We start from the raw sequence: 22,700 nt of genomic DNA, 5'->3' as shown, positions 1-22,700 counted from the left end.
TGTCAATGCTGTTTCCAAGGTACTGACCCTCTTTCCTACAGGAAACTGTTGAATTGATCTGTTGAAGTATTTCTGCCCAGTATGGAAGTAATCGGTGATGAAAGAACGACACAGACCCACAAAATGAAATGAAGAGAAAACTTTATTTAAGGATCATAAACCCAGAGAGCCTGAGACATGAGGTTAATCCAGATGTGCTGGTGTTATTGAAATGTTGAACCACCAGATGGTGCTGTTGTAACTTGACACAACTGTAAGGTGCCACTTTAGCAAATACAACCTGCTGTTTACATTTCTATAAACATGGCTCGTTGGTCTAGGGGTATGATTCTCGCTTTGGGTGCGAGAGGTCCCGGGTTCAAATCCCGGACGAGCCCTAATTTCAAAACATTTTAGTGTCTGACAGCAGCAAACTTGTCAACTATATGATGCATCATCCCACTTATCCCGAGAAAGCATTAGCTTTTGTGTTTAGGGGTAGTCACCTCTTTGTCCCAAGACCTGGACTTCAGGTGGACATATCCACTGGTTGATCCGGGATTCGATACGTGAAATCCAAACTTCCTAAAGTTTATGATTTTTTAAATTCATTCTTGTGACTGAAGCTGCTGGTCCTATTATGACCGATGGAGGGCGCCAAAGGCTCGACTCTCTGGTCTTGAAGTGCCACATCAACAGTTGAGGAGCTTGAATGGACCAGAACTCTGAAGACTAATATCAGGAACATCTGGCTCGTTGGTCTAGGGGTATGATTCTCGCTTTGGGTGCAAAAGATCCCGGATGAGCCCTGATTTTGAAATATTTTACTTTGTGAAAGGAGTTTGTGTGCTGTGTCTCAAATCGCATACTTGCGTACTCAAAGTTAGTACTTTTAGTGCGTAAGTGCGCCTCAATTCTTAGTATGCGAAATTTAGTGCACCATGCACACTAAATTGCGTACTAAAACGCCCAGAAAACTGAGTGATGGTTCGATGGACACTATCTACCCTAAACGGCCGCCATCTTAGTGACGTTGTAAACGGAAGTTAAGTCATATACATGCATATATATTTATAAATATATATATATATATACTTTCAGGTGCATTTTCAGCAGCAGTAGGAGGATAAACACGTCTTCGGTGCTGATACCAGCTTAAATATCTCGCGAATATTTAGATTCTCATATTTTTTTCTTTATTTCTTCTTCCAAACTTGCAAAACGTGCTGCCAGCAGGTGTCGGCGATAGCGTTCAAACAGTTGGTTGAAACCATTGTTAAATAGAAGTAGAAGAAGAAGCTGACGCGTCATTTCTGGTTAGTGCGTAGCGGCAGAGTTTGATTTGAGACATACTATCTGTGGAGAATTTGAGTACTAGTTAGTATGTACACTATCCTGATGCATACTAACTTTTAGTATACTAAGAGAAGTATGCGATTTGAGACACAGCACTTGACTTCAGGTGGACATATTCACTGGTTGATCCGGGATTCGAACCGTAGACTCCAAACGTCCTAAAGTGTGTCATGTTTTCATTCCTGTTTGAGACTGAAGCGGCTTTTACTATTCTGACCAGTAGATGGCGCCAAACGCACCGCATTTCAAGTCTTGAAGCGCCACATCAACAGTTGAAGAGCTGAGATCCAATACTCTATAAAGACCTGCAAATCATATGGCTCGTTGGTCTAGGCGTATGATTCTCGCTTAGGGTGCGAGAGGTCCCGGGTTCAAATCCCGGACGAGCCCTAATTTTACTTTAAAAACATAAACACTGTGACGTCACAACAAGGAAGACCCCCCAAAACAATTAACAGCAGCTACACTCCAAACGTGTTTGTGTCCTGATGCTACACTTGTCTGATGATCCAGTAACTATGAGCAATACTTTAATGTGCCCATGGTCTTCCACTGAAATGTATGACACAGACACACAAAATGAAGAGAAAACTGTATTTAAGGTTCATAAACCCAGAGAGCCTGAGACATGAGGTTAATCCAGATGTGCTGGTGTTTTTGAAATGTTGAACAGCCAGATGGTGCTGTTGCAGCTTGACACAACTGTCAGGTGCCACTTTAGCAAATACAATTTTGCTGTTTACAAACTCAGACAGAGTTGGGGAGGCACTCAAGCAGCAACTCAGTAGAAGTTTTTGTTTGTTCTGTGCAGCCACTGGTAAGCATATATTTAAAGTCCTGAAATGGGTGAAATATATATTCAAGTGCGATACTGCAACATCGCAATTCATTATTTGTCTCTCTTTCTCTCATGTTTACACATATATAGATATAAAATAAGTAAGTAAGTGGTTATTTGTAAAGCACCTTTCTAGACCAAGGTCACAAAGCAATTGAAAAATCAGAAGCAATACACAGATAAAATATATACTTTAAAAGTTCAAGACACATAAGACAAACACAGGAGTCTCAGAAAATCATGCAAAGGCACAAATAAAAATGTCTTAAGATGTTTCTTGAAGGAGTCAGTAGATCATCAAACGCAGAGATCATTACAAAGCTTAGGAGCAACAGTCTGGAAGGATTTCTTTCCTCAGGTCTGGAACCGTGTTCAGGAACCACACAACTGTCAGGTGCCACTTTAGCAAATACAATTTTGCTGTTTACATATCTATAATTCATTATTTGTCTCTTGGCGGCCTAAGGATGGCTTTAATGCTCTACAGTCCTCCGCTCTACCAACTGAGCCATCGAACTGCAAAGTGACACTACAAAATAACATAGTGTATAACCATTTTCAAAAATATGTATATAGATGTAAAGCTTGTTATCCTACAGAATGCGAGGCAATAGAAATGCTAGCAGAGGATGGTTTTGATCCATCGACCTCTGGGTTATGGGCCCAGCACGCTTCCACTCTGCTACAAGGCTTTTGGGTGAAAGCCAGAAAGATCTTATCAATGAAATGGTTGGAAACGCGGTCCAGAACCCTACCAATTGAATGACATTCAGTCAATGAGGCCCATCAACCTTGCTCTGACCCAAGTCTTCTGGCTCAAAGGCTCCTTAATCTATAACATTTAAAGGATATGTATATAGACGTACAGTTTTTACTACTAAAGAATGAGACCAAAATACTCAACACGTCCTCCCACCCGAGTCGTCATACCGTCCTACGCCATGCAATTCCCCCCTGGCGTCCCTAAGGTGACGTTAGAGGGGGGACAAAAACGTCGGTTTTAGCCTACCTGAGTCACCCAGTAATATACAGAGCAATCCCCGACGTCGGATGCAAACGACCTGGGTAACATTTGACGCGTCGCCTAACTCGTCGTTGCCATGGTAACGTGACCATGACGTGTCGCTGTTGTCATTTGGCTACCGTAATTCTAAAACAATGAAGCGCACTTGAAACGTTTAATGTCAACACTGCGATTCTACCCCCGATTGTGCTTAACGACCTTGGTCGTGCCCATCAAGCTGGTAGGTGCCAGACTGAAGTCTTTTTCAATAGATTTTACACTTCAAATGATTGGAATCATACGACTTCATTAATACAATGTTTTTCCAGGTTCTGTTGACTTTCGGACAAAGAGGATTCAACATTGTTATGGCAGTAAGGAGACGGCAGGAAGTGAAAGATTCTTGAGAAGGAGATGAACCACCTCTGGAAGTCTCTGTCAAGTCGTTGTGATTCCCTGAAAGAGTTGTCTCACATGGCAGCGTCACAGCAAGGTAAGAGTTTATTTAGCAAGTGAAGAACAGAAATAGTCCAAGTACAGCTGATCATTCTTATTGTCTTATTCTTTTAAGATGCACCATGGGCTTGACTGGTGAGGCTTTGAAGGATCTTCAGAGCATTTTAGGAGTAGGAGCAAGTCAGCATGACGTCACTCGAACCATGACTCGGACCAGAAACTACTACACACAAGTCTTCGCTGAGGATGAGACCATCAACGTCGTGCAGATTCACTCTGATGGTTACTCGTGATATTTGTGACGATGTGTGAACAATTGTTTGATATGAAACCTGTAATAAAGTACAATTTTATATTATTTTAAATAACGTCCCATAGTACCCCCGATGGTTAGTCCAGCACCTGATATGCGGCACTCGATCTCACCTAGAAAAGAACATAGAATTGCATTTTAGATTATTTCCATGATGGGATGTGCTGTAGGTTTACAAGTTTGTTTTCACTATGTTACAAATATCACTTACTTCAGATTTGAAATCATTTGTCAGGAACCACAGAGAGAAAGGTTTCATGTCAAGCAGGTCTGGAGTTCTGGGCAGTTCTTGCATGTCACTTCCATGCAAAAACAAAACAAAAACATACTAGTGCTCCCTTTTAAATATAATAAATAATTAAGTAAGTATACTTGATCATTCAGAGATAAGCTCTCCATGTTTCCTTCATCCATTGTTTGATGGTGTTTCCATCTGGTTTACCTCTTTATGCTGGAATTTAAAATACTTTTCATTATTATTTTATATATATTCTTTAATTTAAAGAAAACTACAACAGATCAATCCCTCATCCAAAAGGGTTAAAATAAACGTATACTTATATACTTAAATACGTTAAATATGTTATCTGTATTAATATGCGGAAGTGATAAATGAAATCAATATCTTGAATAATAATAAAATAAATCGCCTACCATGACCTAACAATATAGAAAACTTTTTATTGGAATATAAATATATTTTCGTTCTTTCAAAATAACAAACAAAATACGTGTGTGAGTTACATTATAGTTTAAAAGGCTAAGTTTTAGCGAACTAGCTCTCGTGTTAACGCACCACAGAAAGTTACATTACACGCAATGAAACATTATTTCTGGGGGTCTACATTCCGTGCACGATAATTTTCTACGTCTGAGCTGTGTAAAAAAACAAGGTCAAATACAGATTAAATGCGCATTTTTCAAGTTAAATAAACAAGGAACATTTATTAGGATCTGGATCATTACTTTGTCAATGTCTTATAAGCGTGTGTGACGTCACCTCTGCAGGATCGCGATTACTGTTGACAAACGTCACATAGATCGTTCATAATCGCAGCTAAATAAAAAGAAAACATATGTCAATAAATGCAATCTCAATGAAAGGTTCTATTTTCATAGAAAAGCGCACCAGATTATAAAGAGGATCAAGCGAAATAGCTCATCCGGTCTTTATTTTACTCATTCATAAAACAATGTCAACATTATGGAGTTGAAACACCTCAAAATATACAATATAGTCACTTTTACAGGACCTTTTAAGCATGTATTAATCCGCAAGAGCCTCTTGACTTCCGCGATGCGTGAACAATCCAAGCTTCAAAAAATACAAATGAAGCATTTTTTAACCGATTTATGGTCGTTGTGTATGACCTCAAAGTGGATCGAGGTCGTTAAGCACAATCGGGGGTAGAATTGCAGTGTTGACATTAAACATTTCAAGTGCGCTTCATAGTTTTAGAATTACGGTAGCCAAATGACAACAGCGTCAAGTCACGTCACGTTACCATGGCAACGACGAGTTAGGCGACGCGTCAAATGTTACCCAGGTCGTTTGAATCCGACGTCGGGGATTGCTCTGTATATTACTGGGTGACTCAGGTAGGCTAAAACCAACGTTTTTGTCCCCTCTCTAACGTCACCTTAGGGACGCCAGGGGGGAATTGCACGTCGAGGACGGAATGACGCCTTGGGTGTGAGGACGTGTTGTATAATCAGGAGCCATCACCAGAGTTTCAGTTTTGTCCACATTTAACTGCAAAGTCTTTTCACTCAGCCATTGTTTGATTTCTAGCAAACAATTGACTAAGCTGTTCAGTCTCTGGGGCTCAGTTGGATCAAAAGAGCAGTAGAGCTGGATGTCATCAGCAAAAATGTGATAAGAAACATCTGGAAATCTCTGAATGATTTTACCGAGGGGAATCAACTACAGAAAAAATAATAAAGGACCAAGAACAGAACCTTGAGGGACTCCACACAACAGATCTGCCGATTCCGACCTCATTTGATTGGCAGATGATTGATAAAATCCTACAAGGAAGGACGTCATCTGAGCAAGAGGAGGGTTTCATCTTGTTCATTAGTGCCGAAATATCAACCAAAGATACAGCAGTGAAGGAAGAACAAGAGGAGGAGAGGGGCTCAGAGACAGTAGGGGTTCAAAACAAAGGGGGAGAGATTTTCTCTTTGATCAATTTAATTTTGTCAATGAAAAATCTCAACAATGTATTGCTGTCAGCTTCACAGAAGACAGGCGTGATTTGAGGAGCAGGAGACACGAGAGAATTACACCCCAGCTCGGGCTCTGAGGTCTGTGGATCAGAATCTACTGATGGTTCCTGAACACGGTTCAGGACCAGAGGAGAGAAATCCTTCCAGGCTGTTGCTCCTAAGCTTTGGAACAATCTTCCTCTCTCTTTGCACTTGATGGATCTACTGACTCCTTTAAGAAACATCTAAAGACGCTTTTCCTTGATTTTCTGGAACTCCTGTTGTGTTATCAGTTTTATCTTGCCCTTTAAAGTATATACTTTATTGAATATTGTTTTGATTGTTTAAGCGCTTTGTGACCCTGGTCTGGAAAAGCGCTATACAAATAAAACTTACTTACTTACTTACTTACTGATGTTCTGTCCGACTACTACATTTGCATACTGCTAACGAAATGTCAAAATAAATAAAAAATGAAAATTCTAAACATTACATAAATAAATACATGTTTAAAAAAACACAAATAACTAATTTTCAAAATAAATGTACTGTATATATCTAGCAAAAGGTCACGTTATTATATGATCATGAAGTATAACTTTATTATATTTTCATATTACTGAAGTATCACAGTATTACCTGACATGGAAGTCTCACGTTATTATGTTATGCTGAAGTATTGTGTGATAACATGATACATTTCTACGTTTGCAGCTCTACGCTTTGTAGAAATTCTTTATTCTTCGACAAAAGCAAAATCAGAAGTTATTTATTCATTTTGACATTTTGATAATTTATTCACAGATTTATTTATTCATACTTTTATGTATTTCTTTCTTTATAATTGTGTTATTTGTCTTCCTTCATATAACCCTTCCAGCTATTTTCATGGTCATTCATCTCATGGTAAAAAAGCTTTATTGGATCATTTATATAAAAATATACAGACCTGTACATAAATCACACAATCATGTCACCAGTATTCGTCGTTCATTAATTATTATTCATTATCCAAGGTATTATTATTAACTGAAACCTTATATATCTTCCAGTAGGTCAGAATGGATTTGCAGCGTCTCCCGCTTGTTCCTTCTCCTCGATGTTGGGCACCAGCCCTTTGGTGTCGACTGCAGCGGACTCACCCAAAGTTGGGGTGGGAATTTTCTTGCGGAAAATAAGGAAGATGCAAAGTCCAAGAGCGGCTATGACTACTAGAACTACTGTCACGGTGACTCCAGGTGATCCATGTAAGGTAATCTCCTCAATCGCATGAACTGCAGAAGAAAACATTTGTTAATTTGCATCTTTCATCGTCACCTAACTGCTTTCACGACTTACCGATAAGTGCAGGCTTCTCTGTTGGAACAACAACTGTTGAAGAAAAAACATGTCAGCAACTGGGTCGGTGAGTCGCTCAACATGCCAACTCTGTTCAGGACCAACCTTTGGGTGTTTTGCAGATGAATGAAATGTATTTGTGGCACATAAGTGTGGTCCATTGTCCAGATTCAGAAGAAATACTGACACACGGATCAGACATTTTAGCGTTGGGCATCCAGTTAGTGAAGTCAACCACGGAGCCATCGATCCACATCCAGGTATCTAAAAAGAGAATCTCATTTTAAACATGAATCCTCATGTGAATAAAAATAAAAACTTCAGAAAATTATTTTAATTATACGTGACAAGGAGTGGTCTTGTTCAACAAAAACTTCAAAACATGAAGATGGACCTGGAACTCCTGTGTTGTTCTCAGTATTATCTTGATCTTTAAAGTAAGTACTTTTTTGAGTATTGTTTTGATTGTTAAAGCGCTTTGTGACCCTGGTCTGGAAAAGCGCTATATAAATAAATACTACTTACTTACTTACTTACTACATATTTGAACAGTTTCTGAACTTTCTGGTAGCTTTAACAAGCTCATGTATTATGCTGTGTATAGTCATTTAGAATGTTTATACAGACACTCCATCCTTTTTAAACATGTTTTCTATTTTTTAGATTTTTTCCTTTTCCAAAACAGAAAAATAAAAATAATGTATGACTGAGGTAAAACAAAAATAATGAAATAATGATAAATAAAATAATAACATGATTACTATGAGTATACATAAGAAAAACGTGAATAATAATAATAATTCAAATAATAATAATAAAACAAACTAATTAAACCAAATATACTATACTAATAATAACAACCAAGGGACCGTCCAAACAGCACAAACTTGTCATGAAAAACCCTCCTACACTAGCACGATGCACCATTAAAGGCCAACCATAGCCAAGCACAGTCATTGCTTATGCGCCAATGAGCAACTCCAATCTTTAGTGAGTTGGAATTTGAACTCACCTTCGTGGGTTTTAATCAGTCCTATCCAGAAGGAATTTGCTCTATCATATATATGCTCCAAGTTGTCTTTTATGAAATGTGATTCTTCGGGATCTTTGATACTCACAAGAGACCCCCCTGATGAAGCACGAAAAAAGGCATAACACGTTTACTGTCGGGATAGAATGTGGAAACTACTGTCATCAACGTACCTATTTTCATGCATTCTAGGGTAGAGTGTGCCCAATCCTGAAGGCCTGCGGTGACAAAGCTGTAACAGAACCCTCGGAAAGGAATCCACCCAACTCTGGTGCTCTCAGGACATTTCCCGGGAAGTTGTGGTGGACCAGTAGGAGGCGTGACTGAAACATATCATCCAAGACTAAGTATTCAATATCGTCATCTATGCAACACATTCCTGGATGTTTGGGGAAATTCCAACCTGTTGAGATCTTGCAGAAAGAGTAGTAGGTGTTGGTGCAGGGCGCTGTCTTCCAGGTTTTGTCCAGGTCCATGTACGCACAGGCATAATTGGGCTCAGACCTACCCCATTTGGTGAACAATAGAATCCAGTTATCGACCCACTTGTAGCGACCAGCGGTCTGTCGAACACAAGAGACTTGAGTTTCTTCTGCAGTAGCTTTGCTTCGATCGTTAACTGGATCTACATCAGTTATTTACCACATTGCTGTTGAGTCCAATCCACACTGGCTCATTGTACTTATCGATCTGCAGGGCCAGGTAAGACTGGACCACCGGGCTCAGGACACTGACCAGATCCGCGTCATCGGCCTGGCACTGCCGCCTCGCCTCTTCCCAACTCATCTTCTGTGCCACCAGTTTGTAAGAGTCGTTTCCGAGCTTGAAGAAGGATTTTGTCAAATCGGTCGGGGGCGGGATTGCGATCTGTAAATCTTACACAATAGTTGAAAGATCATGTTAGATGTTTCTCCAGCTCACTTATTCTACTACTGTTGATTAACTCTCCATCTGACTGCCCAACAATAGTGTGATATGATGGAAGACAGAAACCAGCTCATCATACACCAAACTCACAATCTATGTTTTGAATTCTTTATAATTGGCCATGAACGCACCAATATTTCTTTTACAAATGTAGTTCAAAGTCCGGGCACACTCTTCAAGTTTCCAGAGTCCCTTTTCACTCCATTTGATGCCGGCCATCATGACACAATCGAAATCCTGCAACACAGATTTAGTTCACATTGATCAGTGAGTGAATAAGATGTTGATTTCGAGATGAGTGACGCCAGGATATTACAATTACTTTTTTGAAATAAAACCCAGTAAACCCTGCTGATGCTTCTGCATCACTTGACTAAATTGATACAACGCTGCAACTTTTACTTCTACACAACCAATCACATCATCAAGTACGAGTATAGAAAAACAATGTCCTTTTCTAGACTTGTCCACTGACTCTCATTCATCATTAGGTAAGACAACAGTTGAGATTTGAGCTTACAGTCTACAAGCTGCTAAAAAAGGCTCATTTTATGTGGAAGTGCATCCACTCCCAACAGGATTCTAGTATGATAGTCTCATTTCTAATAAATATGAAGATTCATCCGTTGTTTTTCATTCAAAACTCTTTGATAGTACCAGATGTAAATTGGGATTGTGATTTGGTTGTCCTTTTGCCCAGTTTGTGAAGGAAATCCCTTTTCCATCAGTCCATACAAACTGTCCAAACGCGTCCTCATAACTGTATTCTGTGACGATATTCATCCCGATCCAGAAGTCTTCAACAGCATTCGCCAACCGTGAGGTTATGAATGCTGAGATGAGGAAACGAAGGAGAAATGTCCGGTGAATTCCAAACTCAAACTTGCCTTTGAAAATGAAAAGAAATCCAATGCTCACCTTGCTCCTTCTCTTTCCTGATGGAAACCAGATTTCCTCCTAGATCCATGCATTTAGTTCGGGCTCCACGCCAGGACAATTTAGTGTCTTTGCCCACAGTGAATTTATAGCACTATAACAACAATTGAGAAAATATATGTGCATCATACTGAGGCAGTATTCAACTGAAGGAGACTAGAGCGATGGACAGAGATGAAGGGAGGTGAAGAGGAGAGTGCAGACTGGGTGGAAATGGTGGTGAGGACTGACTTAGGTGATATTTGGTTCAGAGATAGAATCTTTTACACAAAGACAAGACTCAGAGTTAGAAGAGTAAGAGTCTAAGATGCTCACTTTTAACTGAGTAAGGAAAGCCTTTTTAAAAAAAAGAGTGTTTTACAGGGGCCACAAGTGTAAAGAAGTATGAAGACGAAGACCGGGAGGAAAGGTTGATAAGTTGCGAAAGATTATGAGAAATGTTAAACAAGAAAGTAAATATGTGGGGGGTTTTGTTGCCCCGCTACCCGGTTAACTTAGACACAACTCGGCCATTAAAATACATCTAAATTTACTTTTATAGGTGGAAATTATTCTAATTAAAACCTTTGTACAAAAAAACAAATGGTATATTTTTTGTCTACAGAAAAGTCGTCTCTTCAAATGAGCCGTGAAGCCTGGAAAGACTAGAAGAAACATTGTCTGCTATTTAAATGAATGGTAAATGAGCCAGTGAGCCGGTCTGGCAGCATCAGTGCAAACACTCATTTATGGTGCAGCTAATATAATATTAATTGAAGCATTTTAGGCCCCCAAAAGTTTTCTCTAGAATGATTCTTACCTTGCCGTTGAAAGCCACCCACCCTGGAGCACACCCTCCTCTCGGGACAGTTGCTGGTGACATAGTTGTGTTGATGAAATTGTTGCTTCTTTTACAAATAGACCGAAGATCCGTGTCACAGTTGATATCGTTCCAGAACCCTGAAGGATTAACAAAGACATGTATCTGTGTACTTTTCTAATCCATACACCCACACCATTCTCAGACAGCGATTGTCTCACCCATGTTCGTGTTTATGGACACACAGTTTTCATCGTTGTTGGCAAAGTTAGGCTCGTTACGTTCCCACGCAGTGTATGTTACTGGCGTGCCATCAAGCCAGCTAGATAGTTTGAAACTTTTTTTAAAAACAAATCCTGAACATGTGACACTTTCTTCTGATGTACAAGTACCTAAATGACTTGTCAAGGTTCACGATCATTCCTATGTAGTACTGATCTCTGTTTCCTCCGTGTATCTATTAAACACACAACTCTGGTCAACTACTCACAGAAAACAAGCATTTCAGCGTATATGACATCCAGCCTGTTCTAAAAAATGATTTGACTCTGACTTTATCACTGGGTCAAGGAGACCCAGAGGCCAGAAAACAAATATCCCCTGTGTTTTCTCTGGGTCAAGGTGAACAATCTCCTTGGCTTCGAGAAATACATATGCAGTGGTGGAGGTCGTTCACCTTCACCCAGAGACAACAAGTGTGAAATAAATGAGACACAATTAAACACTGACAAGATATAATGAAACTTTGCACAAGTGCAATTATCAGTAAACTTTAACTGGTTACTTTTATTGGATTAACCTGGGATTCTACAAATATCTTTCTTCAACAAGACTTGAAAAATACTTCAATTACTAAGCTCATCAGAGTCCAGACTTTTACCAGTTTCTTAAAGTGCTGAGAAACTCTTAAATATTTTAAAAAAAATAGTGCAAGGAATATACAAATTGATGAAATAAACGGATGACATTACCTGACGCCAAATGAACCTCCTTTCACTGTCACTTTTAATGACAGCAAGGTCACTAAATTTGCTTTTGCAGAAGGCTCTTGCGTCCTCCATGTCCATGTTTTCTAAATTGATGTAGTACTGGTTGTCGTTGTAAATAACCCATCCGTCTGCGGTTTTGTTGTATACTGTAAGAAAATGGACAGATATGTTTAAAACACATGTGTTTAACTCTCAAGCTTTCTCAAGCTATAATTCCCAGTTTAGTATAAATGAAAATAAACTGGATTGCAGTACATCATAAAAACAATCAAATTTTTATTAAAAGGTTCAAGACTTGGTTTCAATTCCATTTTTACAGGGCAAAATCTTTTACCAAAAAACCTTTAGAGGGTATCATGATATAACTATTAATCTTCTCACCTTCCTTACTATCGACAGGCTCAGGTTTTGGAGTCTGACCTGAAAAGAAAACACAGAACAAATGAACTTGGAAACATGAGCAAATGCTAATGAACAAACTCATCCTGCTACAACTGTCCTCACATTATTTCTGGATGCCACGATTACAAACTAAAGGCAACACATATATTTTCATAACAAGTTACCTTTCCGTATCTGGCAGATCCAGTCATTGGGAATGTCGCAGTAACGATCTTCCCACCTTCTTTCATAACTTTTGAGCTCCACACAAAGTTCAGCATCATCGTAATTTGGTTCTCCGTAATTCCAGTTGTTGTAGCTGAACTGAATCATAGTATTGACAACATTAGGACACAAAACAAACATGATGTCTTAAAGAATCTTTTTCTCTTACAGGCGATCCATCAGACCATGTGAAGGCTTCATTGGGTCCGTTCATCCTGAGGCCGATCCACAAATAATCCCAATAAGTAATCCTATGATGGTGAAAATGGAGTTAAAGTACTGTCACTGTTCAATCCAGTTCACTATTTTCTTTTTCCACATACTGTCCATGTAGGTCCTGCTTGCTATGGATACTCGCAAGTTCCCCACCGACAGCCCGGCAAAAGCTTTGTGCTTCAGACCAGCTCTTCTTGTAATCCTTTGCTTTTCTGTAGACCTTTAAATGATATGATATATTGTATTTACTGTAACTTTAGTGGAATAACATAAGGCACGTCTCACTTTGTAGCAGAGGCTTCTTTTACTAAAAGGGGTCCAGCCTGAATGACAGTACAGGGCGGGCGTAGTGGGAGGCATCGCTGTTGTCGTGATGTCGCCCGATAGACGTTTGCAGATGAAGTTCTGCGAACTGTTGCAGGTGATGATGTCCCACAGTCCAGCATGGATTCCAGTAGTAAAGGCAACACATCCTTGTCTTCTGTCTTTTATGAAAAATAAGATGGAAATACACGTTTACAAAAAGATTGAAAGATGTTAGTGATCCCTACGTCTTACCCTAACTAGCCTCTCACTCTAACCTGCCAAGTCATAAACCTGTCCTCAAAGGGCCGAGATGGTGCACGTTTTGGATCCAACCAGTCGAGCAGGTATAGATGAACCAATCAGGCGTCTGAAGACTGTAATCAGCTGATTGTTAGGTGCTGCTGGTTTAAGCTCACACCTGATTCGTTAACTCATGTGTGCTTGACTGGTTGCAACAATATTCTGCACCATCTCGACCCTTTTCTGGACCAGTTTGATGCCCCTGATCTTAACCATACACCTTATTGAGACTCACACATCAGTCCCCGACCTGTCACTCTCTGTCTATTGCTGTTATAGGTTTGGTGACTCTGAAAACATCGTATTAGTTTTGTTTAGTACGAAGGGTGTGCTATACCTGGCAGCCCAACGTTGAAATGCGTAAATGTCACTTTCCTTCGGCTAAACCACCGAAAAATGTGTCGGTCATCTGTGTTGGAAAATCCAGTCCAGAAATATTTCTCTGGCCTCATCCCCACCAGACTGATCAAGAAGGCATTTTCGTACCTGCATACAATTTTTTTCAAATTCTGTCTAATCATCATTCTGAGAGTAAAACTCAAAACATACGCACCTGTCATTGATATCAACCAAGTTTGCCCCAAAACTTGAGCACTCCCTTTGAGCTCCATCAAAAGTTTTCATTTCAGTTCCAATGCTGTAACAATGCGAGCGGAACCTCATGGCGCCCTGCAGATGTCATGATGGAAACGTTTGTGATTTGATCAATTCCCAGGGAGATGCCAGCACTCACGGGTTTGCATCCGGTGTTGCTCGGCTTCTGAGCGCCATCAGCTGCTTTTTTGGAAGCCTTCTTCTTGCAGATATAACCGAATGACTTGTCACACCTGTGGTCCGCCCAGCCGCCGTCCTGTGGAGCAGACAAGTACCACGGTTACGGTTTGTGTCATCGTGTTGTCATCAGCCGTGTCACCTGTCCTTGGAGGAGAACACAGTCCTCTTGAAGATTGTCAGCCTGAGAGGGCTCATCAGTGTCCCATTGTGCGAAAGTGACTGGAGACCGATCCGACCATTCAAATAACAGCTGAACCCTTTGATCGTTCATCCCGATCCACAGCTGATCTGTCGGTACTGATGTTCACAGGCAGACACAGATACTTTTGCGTCAGTTAATAATTGAAAACTAAAGAGTTGCTCTTTGCCACAGACCGTCATAAATAACGTCATAACTTCTATTTAGATGTTTAAAACTGTATCTTGGGGAACTTTATAAGCTATTTTCCCTTGATTTTTGTGATTTTAACTATTTCCTTGAAAATTTTTTTTTTTTTATAAAGAATAATGTATGATTCAATCCAAGTTTTTGTCTGTTGTTTTTTTTTTATTTTGATAAAGACATTTTAATATAATAAACGCTCAAATAATGATGATTTTTTTTTTTTTAACGACAAAATCCCTTGGTCCACAATAGCAGACCTGAGTTGGTGCCCAACGAATTGGAATGTGCGACTCACAATATCCAGACCGTGAGATGATGAAGCTCTGCTCTTCAATGTTGTTAATGCTGGCCAGATCTCCTCCTTCCTTGCGACAGAGGTTCAAGGCATCCTTCCACATGTGTTTGGATCTTTCCAGGAAGTAACAGTGACCAGCGAAGGGAACCCAGAGATTCGGACAAAAGCTTGGCTGGTCCTTGGCTGTGGACAGGTGATATTGGATTTATAAAAAGCGACAAGGACATGGTGGATGTTCTCTTACTTGTGACAGGCAACTGTTTAATAGGATTTTCCTTGCGGCAGATATAACCAAGCTTCTTTGAGCATTCTTTGCTTTCCCATTTTGATGCTTTCGCAGAGTTTAGTGTAGCACAGTCACTTAAAGGGTCAGACGAAGGGCTACCTGTTGGGCAAATGAATTGAAAATACTTTTTCTTTTGTTTATGTGTCGATATTTTAAATATACAGACCTGGAGCCCAGTTCAAATATCTGAACGGATGTCCATTGCTCCACTCCCATCCACCCCCAGAACTTAAGCTGTTGAGCCCGATCCACAAAGTTGATCCCAAGTTGTCTACCAATCCTGTTTAAATGTCAAAGTTATAATTAAAATAAAATTAAATTCACAAAGGCAGGAATTTCACGGCAACCTTGACAAGAGCGAGTGACAGCAGAAAAAACTAATAAATAATAAATGAATCAAACAATTAAAGTCACTACACATAACATCAGTGGAGCATCGTCTTGTGGCGTCAAGGCTGATTAAGGAGAATTATTCACAGAGACCAAGAGCGGTTAAAGTATAGAGAGATATTGAAGCAACACGAATAAATGCTCTCTTTAAGAAGCACCTGCGATGAAAGACTGCTCGTGCAGCTCCACGATGCTGAGGAGGTCAGCGCCCTGCTGCTGGCAGCTCTTCCTTGCTTGATGCCAGCTCAATGCTGACTGCAGGTTCCTCTGATACTGAACGCCTGTGACTGGGTCAGTGGTCCAGTCTTTGGTCCCTGCATTGTAAAAGAGCATTACCAATGAGCGCAGCTGTATATTAAGGTGAGTCATCAGTGTATTTGGGATCGATATGGAGGAATTCTAAGGTTGTTTTTTTTGCATCAATGTTTGTGATGCAATAGAGATGAGGAAAAAATTACTTTTTAAATTACTCGATTGATTATTGGTGAATATGTTTGAGAAAATACGGAGGAAAAGGGAGACAATAAAAGCCTGTTAACTGGATGGAAACGCTTTATTTTACAAGTAACTATCATTCTTACCATAACAAATATATCAAGCCAAAAAACAAGGACAACAAAATTACTTGAAGAAAACAAGGAAGCAAAGGTGCAGGACTTTTTGTAACTTACCATTGGTCGGACAAAAGCCCCATTTATTGGATTTATTATAATCTGCATCTGTTGAACACCAAAGCTGTCCGTCTGAGCGTCCTTCCACGGTGCACTCAGAGTACCACTTGTCGTTTAACTTGAATGGGAACTGGCACGGTGAGCCAAAAGAATTGCCTCCAATGGTGAAGGTTTCTGGGACGAGACACCAGAGCAACATCATTATCATATAATAGTTTGCTTCTCATAGCAATCACTGGACATTTCATGAAACCTTTTCTACGCAGTTTTATACGTTGTGTTGAAAGACAAAATGTAAAAACTGAACTAAGACACAAATGCATACACAAGATGTAGCTGGAGTACAAACATGTCAAGATGAAGATCTCTCTCATGTGGAGCCACATTTGGACACCAAAAGCAAAAATCAACTATTTATTAAATGATCAAAATACAATTAAAATATCAATCACTTAGTAAAACCAATTTGTTTGTGAATGAATACAGGATCTTCAACTCAATCATTAGGAAGCTATTAGAGATCATTTTAGTCATGTTCGCAGTTTATTTTTTTAATGTGAGATGTTTTTCTCAGACCAGAGAAGAACAACGAATGAACTCAAGAAGCAATTGAAAGAACAGATTATTATATAATATTATATATAGCCCTTTATTTTAAGTTTACTATTCTTGCTGCAGCTAAACTTATCCCATCACATGTCAGATGACAATGCAAAAGCTGGTCCTGCATGTCAGTCAGCAGTGACATTATATTGAGTCCAATAGGTTCCCTATAGTTGTGGAATGGTCCTGAATAAAGCCAAAGTATGCTGTTCTGTGAGAGTGAATTAAGAAAAACCTACCTTGATACCCTTTGGTGCAAATGTCAACTTTGGTACCAAATGCCCTCCAACGACTCCATACCCCAGAACCTTTATAAACCATAATGTTCCTCTCATTTTTGTTTCCCCAGTTAAAGTACAGTTCCTGGTCCTTGAGGCCAAAGAGTGTGTCGTTCTTGCAATCCCAGTGCTGCAGTTGACTTTTCTCATCACATTCAAAGAGCAGAACTTTAACCCAGTCCTTTATTTCGGTGGCTCCGACACAGAGGTTCAGTGACAGGCTGAGGAGACGAGACTCAGAAGCCCAACGAAACCGCTGGGATTTGGAATTAGGGTCACAGGGGGCCACCGTCATCGAGGTGGCACTTTCTACCCTCACGCATTTGTTGTGGTCCTCGTTGAAGATCAGGAAGGAGCCGCTGTCTGGAGCAGAACAGAACAAATCAGCAGCCGGTCCTTCTCTTGTTACCAGGTGTAGAAATACATACCTATATCTGCGGTGATGCAGAAAGCGTGCAGAAGACAGAGCAACACCGGCAGAGAACACAGAAACATTGCTCCTGATGCTCCACCTCAAGTCATGAGAGATGTGAGGTTGGTGTGAACCAAAATGTTAAACTTTGATCAGCAATGACAAGAGGACATGCTGTTTTCCTTCCTTAATAGCACCAATAGACATCCTGTCACATGACTGCTGGGCATTGACGGCAATTTGGTGGAGCATCCACAGACAGAGAAAACCGTTTTCTCTTGGAACCTGAACCTGTGTGTGGATGTATTGAACGTTGACAAATTTCCTTCAAAATTTAACTTTTTAAAAATCCATATAATTGGAATCAGAATCAATTTGTTAAATTACATTTTAACAAGGGTAAAGTTAAAGATTTTTTTTGATGAAAATATAATACCGTTTCCGGAAGTAAATGGTAAATGGATTTTACTTATTTATTCCTTTCTCTTTTTGCAACCACTAAAAGCATCTTAAACTGTCACTCACACGATCACACACAGGTGGGAGTAGGCTGCAGCGCACCAGATTACTTAGCAATTGGGGTTAAGTAAGTAAGTAAGTAATTTTTTTTTGTATAGCGCTTTTCCAGACCAGGGTCACAAAGCGCTTAAACAATCAAAACGATACTCAAGATAGGGCAAGATAAAACTGATAACACAACAGGAGTTCCAGAAAATCAAATCACTTTAGCACAGAACAAAGACAAACGTGGTCCTTCTAGCATTCATAGGACTTATGTAAAATACCCCAGATAAGCCGAGCAGAAAGGTCAGGTGGGTCTTTAGGAAATACCAGATGAAACAGCAAATGATAGCTAAACTGCAGCCAGCAAGGAAGTGAAAAAGTGCCTGGTGGACAGTTGAATTGACAAGCCAGGCTCAGACAGGAAAAGAGATGCAGCTGCTTATCAGTCTTTATAAGTCCCTTCGCACTTGGGTCGGTGAGAAAAAAAAAGTTCCTCACAAGTCATCACTTTTTTATTTGCTACTTATATCCTGTTTCTGGTTGTAATAACAGAGGGATCTGCAATAACAATGTTGCTTTTTCAAAGGTTTGCTATATCCTTATCAAATAAAACAAACAACAGGCAAGTTGCACCTTAGAGGACGTGAGACACATACCAGCAGAGGGAAAATCAAAGCGAGAAAGGTGTGGCTGCGAGCTTAGTAAGAAACAATGTATTGTTGACACATCAAATCTTTGCCAGAAGAACGCAACTCAAACCGAAGGTGCAAAGAAAATTGACATGGACTGCAGTGAGAAAAAGATGAGAAAAAACAGAAACCGTAAAAAAAGAATGAAATAGTTTGAATAAGATTATTCATTGTTTACAGATAATTTACCAATATATTTGTTGAACCATTAACTACATTAACAGCATTTACTATAATACATGCTGCATCACTTTCAGTGAGTAACCGTCTATGAAAATAAAGTAAAACAATCCCGTTGCCAAGTGCTCATTTTTTGTCTTGCTCTACTTAGAGAGTGCCATCTAGCGGCAGGAAAAACTCTACGTTTGAGGAAAACGTTAAAAGATGCGTCTATAAAAAAAAATCCAGCAAACAAAATATTTAAAAAAAAAAGAGGAACAAAGGACATCTTAAAGCGTTCAGTTCTGCAGTGCATGGAGAGGAGCCTTTGGCTGCAGTTACTCTTCTGAGCCGCCATAGTGACATGCAGAGGGTGTCGAGGGTTTCTCCGGATGCTCTTCACAAGTGTCTTCATCATTTTCTCCAGCACATTTCCTGATCAGCCAGCTAGTGTCTCTCCAGGTCATGCCTCCGCCCCAACACACAACCCAAAAGAACACGGCACTAGCTACAACAGACTGATACATGACAAGAAAGATTTGACTGTAAACATCCCGCAGTTTCAAATGTCTTTTTGTTTGGCAAATGAAAAAAGATTTTCTTGGTGAAGATCAAAATAAAAGTTATTAATACTATATTTAAATTCCTGGATACAAGTCTGGAAATCAAAAACATTATCTTTTTGTAGATCCCACTTATTAACAATGAAGTGATGGTTGACCCAAGATTCAAACTTCACTCATTTTTTACTCACCCTCATGTCGACCAAGGGTTGGGATTATTTTCTGAGTAATCTGTTCCTTTTTAGAGTCATAGTTAAAACTGTACGTCCATGTAGCGACTGAGTGCCCAGGGAATAGAAGAATTGTTTCAGAAAAAGACAAAATAAGTCCATAGTTTACCCTTGTTTACCCTTCATTTAAAGAATGACAAGCGATATAACAGGAAGTACTAAAGTACTAAATATCGCGGGCGCTTCCAGTGTAGACAGTAGACTGTATGCACTCTGGAAGGGCCTCATCCACTCTGCTGTGATTGGTCAGACATCAAGATTTGTCACTGCGTGTCATCAATCCCAGAGGTCTCCACCTCCAAGGGACTCGTTGTGTAAACAAAGTAGGGTGTGATTACAGCTGGCTGTAGGAGGAGTGAAGCCATTATTACTCCGCCCTCGTAACCTCTCATTCGCCGATATTTCAGATAGGGGGTGACCTTTATAAAGTAATAACTTCAAAACGTGGTCATGATGAGAGACTTACTGAATCTTGGAGAGGAAGAGGATCATTGTAACAAGCAAAATAACAAAGGGCAATTTTTGTTTTGGGCTTGCAAAGTTTTTCTTATTTGATTTGCAAAAATGTTAGATCGTTACAAATGCGACTGGCTCAGATCCACCGACAAACCACGCACTTGTCGCAGCATTCGTCCCGGGGGAAAGAGGGGGGCGCTGTGGGCGGATAGATGGATGGATGACCCCGCAACCGCCCGCCCCACCGGCCCCAGAAAGTGCCACCTCAGCTCACTCAAGTGAAGAACAGAAATAGTCCAAGTACAGATGATCATTCCTATTGTCTTATTCTTTTAAGATGCACCATGGGCTTGACTGGTGAGGCTTTGGATCTTCAGAGCATTTTAGGAGCAGAGCAGAGAGTCAAGTACTTGACAATACTACACATATATACCTGTTACTACACTATCACAACACCAGAGTCAAGTACTGGACAATACTACACATATATACTTGTTACTACACTATCACAACACCAGAGTCAAGTACTTGACAATACTACACATATATACCTGTTACTACACTATCACAACACCAGAGTCAAGTACTGGACAATACTACACATATATATATATGTTACTACACTATCACAACACCAGAGTCAAGTACTCGACAAAACTACACATATATACTTGTTACCACACTATCACAACACCAGAGTCAAGTACTGAACAATACTACACATAAATACTTGTTACTACACTATCACAACACCAGAGTCAAGTACATACAATACTACACATATATACTTGTTACTACACTATCACAACACCAGAGTCAAGTACTGGACAATACTACACATATATACGTTTTACTACACTATCACAACACTAGAGTCAAGTACTAGACAATACTACAAATATATACTTGATACTACACTATCACAACACCAGAGTCAAGTACTGGACAATACTACACATATATACTTGTTACTATACTATCACAACACCAGAGTCAAGTACTGGACAATACTACACATATATACTTCTTACTACACTATCACAACACCAGAGTCAAGTACTAGACAATACTACAAATATATATTGTACTTTATACTACAATATCACAACACCAGAGTCAAGTATGAGCCCTAATTTTACTTTAAAAATATAAACACTGTGACCTCATAGCAAGGAAGACCCCCAAAACAATTAACAGCAGCTACACTCCGAACGTCTTTGTGTCCTGATGCTACACTCGCCTGATGATCCAGTGCCTATGAGCAATACTTTAATGTGCCCATGATCTTGCACTGAAAGGTACTGACCCTCTTTCCTACAGGAAATTGTTGAATTGATCTGTTGGAGTATTTCTGCCCAGTATGGAAGTCATCGGTGATGAAAGAAGGACAAAGACACACAAAATGAAATGAATAGAAAAGTTTATTTAAGGATCATAAACCCAGAGAGACTGAGACACGAGGTTAATCCAGATGTGCTGGTGTTATTGAAATGTTGAACCACCAGATGGTGCTGTTGCAACTTAACACAACTGTAAGGTGCCACTTTAGCAAATACAATTTTGCTGTTTACATATCTATAAATATGGCTCGTAGGTCTAGGGGTATGATTCTCACTTTGGGTGCGGGTTCAAATCCCGGACGAGCCCTAAATTTCAAACATTTTAGCGCCTGACAGCAGCAAACTTGTCAACTACGTGATCCCACTTATCCTGAGAGAACTGGACTTCAGGTGGACATATCCACTGGTTGATTCGGGTTTCGAATCGTGAACTCCAAACTTCATAAAGTGTGTGATTTTTTCATTCATGCTTGTGACTGAAGCTGCTGGTCCTATAACGACCGATGGGGGCGCAAAAGGCACGACTTTCCGGTCTTGAAGTGCCACATTAACAGTTGAGGAGATGTAATGGATCAGAACTCTGAAGACTGATCTCCGAAACATCTGGCTGCTTGGTCTAAGGGTATGATCATTGCTTTGGGTGTGAGATGTCCTGGGTTAAAATCCCAGACAAGCCCTACATTTTATTTAATTTTAGTGAGTGACAACAGCTCCCCTTTTTTTAAACAAACACAGAGTTAAGGAGGCACTCAAGCAGCAACTCAGTAGAAGTTTTTGTCTGTTCTGTTAGATTAAAAAATATTATACACTATACATATACGCCATACTTGAATTAATGCTAAAAGATAATCAAAATATAAAGTATAAATTACTAGCTTCATCTAAGCGCTTAAACGTTTGAATACACATTCACAACCAACATTTCACTCCAGACTGATACACTGTTTCAAGAAAAGCTTGGAACAGGATTAGAGTCATAACAGCGATTACTTGAACATCTGTCCGTCTGCCCATTTCACACCTGGGAGCGTGAAACATAGAACAAAGCAGAACACACCCAAAAAA

The 22,700-nt window shown here is 39.8% G+C and overlaps 1 protein-coding gene and 2 non-coding genes across 3 annotated transcripts; 2 read left to right on the top strand and 1 right to left on the bottom strand.

Annotated features, from left to right (window-relative positions):
- The first annotated feature begins 305 nt into the window (after positions 1 to 305).
- On the top strand, positions 306 to 377 carry trnap-ugg (transfer RNA proline (anticodon UGG)). Its single transcript has one exon. It is a non-coding gene; the product is annotated as a tRNA-Pro (tRNA).
- Positions 378 to 1,653: 1,276 nt separating this feature from the next.
- Positions 1,654 to 1,725, top strand: trnap-agg (transfer RNA proline (anticodon AGG)). Its single transcript has one exon. It is a non-coding gene; the product is annotated as a tRNA-Pro (tRNA).
- Positions 1,726 to 6,978: 5,253 nt separating this feature from the next.
- Positions 6,979 to 17,831, bottom strand: LOC148074320 (macrophage mannose receptor 1-like). The gene is made up of 30 exons (XM_087797881.1): positions 17,711 to 17,831; positions 17,244 to 17,645; positions 16,402 to 16,575; positions 15,889 to 16,044; positions 15,507 to 15,620; positions 15,299 to 15,439; positions 15,055 to 15,237; positions 14,514 to 14,671; positions 14,334 to 14,450; positions 14,154 to 14,269; positions 13,938 to 14,086; positions 13,280 to 13,479; positions 13,102 to 13,214; positions 12,948 to 13,029; positions 12,739 to 12,877; positions 12,554 to 12,592; positions 12,155 to 12,318; positions 11,576 to 11,640; positions 11,405 to 11,505; positions 11,184 to 11,323; positions 10,367 to 10,478; positions 10,106 to 10,281; positions 9,580 to 9,685; positions 9,164 to 9,396; positions 8,925 to 9,084; positions 8,695 to 8,844; positions 8,504 to 8,620; positions 7,597 to 7,755; positions 7,492 to 7,524; positions 6,979 to 7,427 (listed from the first exon to the last, which is right to left on the bottom strand). The coding sequence occupies exons 1-30, from the start codon at positions 17,775 to 17,777 to the stop codon at positions 7,210 to 7,212; spliced, it is 4,284 nt and encodes a 1,427-aa protein (XP_087654007.1). The 5' UTR covers positions 17,778 to 17,831; the 3' UTR covers positions 6,979 to 7,209.
- Between the last annotated feature and the right edge of the window lie 4,869 nt (positions 17,832 to 22,700).

The sequence above is a fragment of the Callionymus lyra genome, chromosome 8 (assembly GCF_982586985.1).
Source record: "Callionymus lyra chromosome 8, fCalLyr1.hap1.1, whole genome shotgun sequence".
NCBI classification, from domain to species: Eukaryota; Metazoa; Chordata; class Actinopteri; order Syngnathiformes; family Callionymidae; genus Callionymus; species Callionymus lyra.
This window is presented reverse-complemented; position numbering and strand designations above follow the sequence as displayed.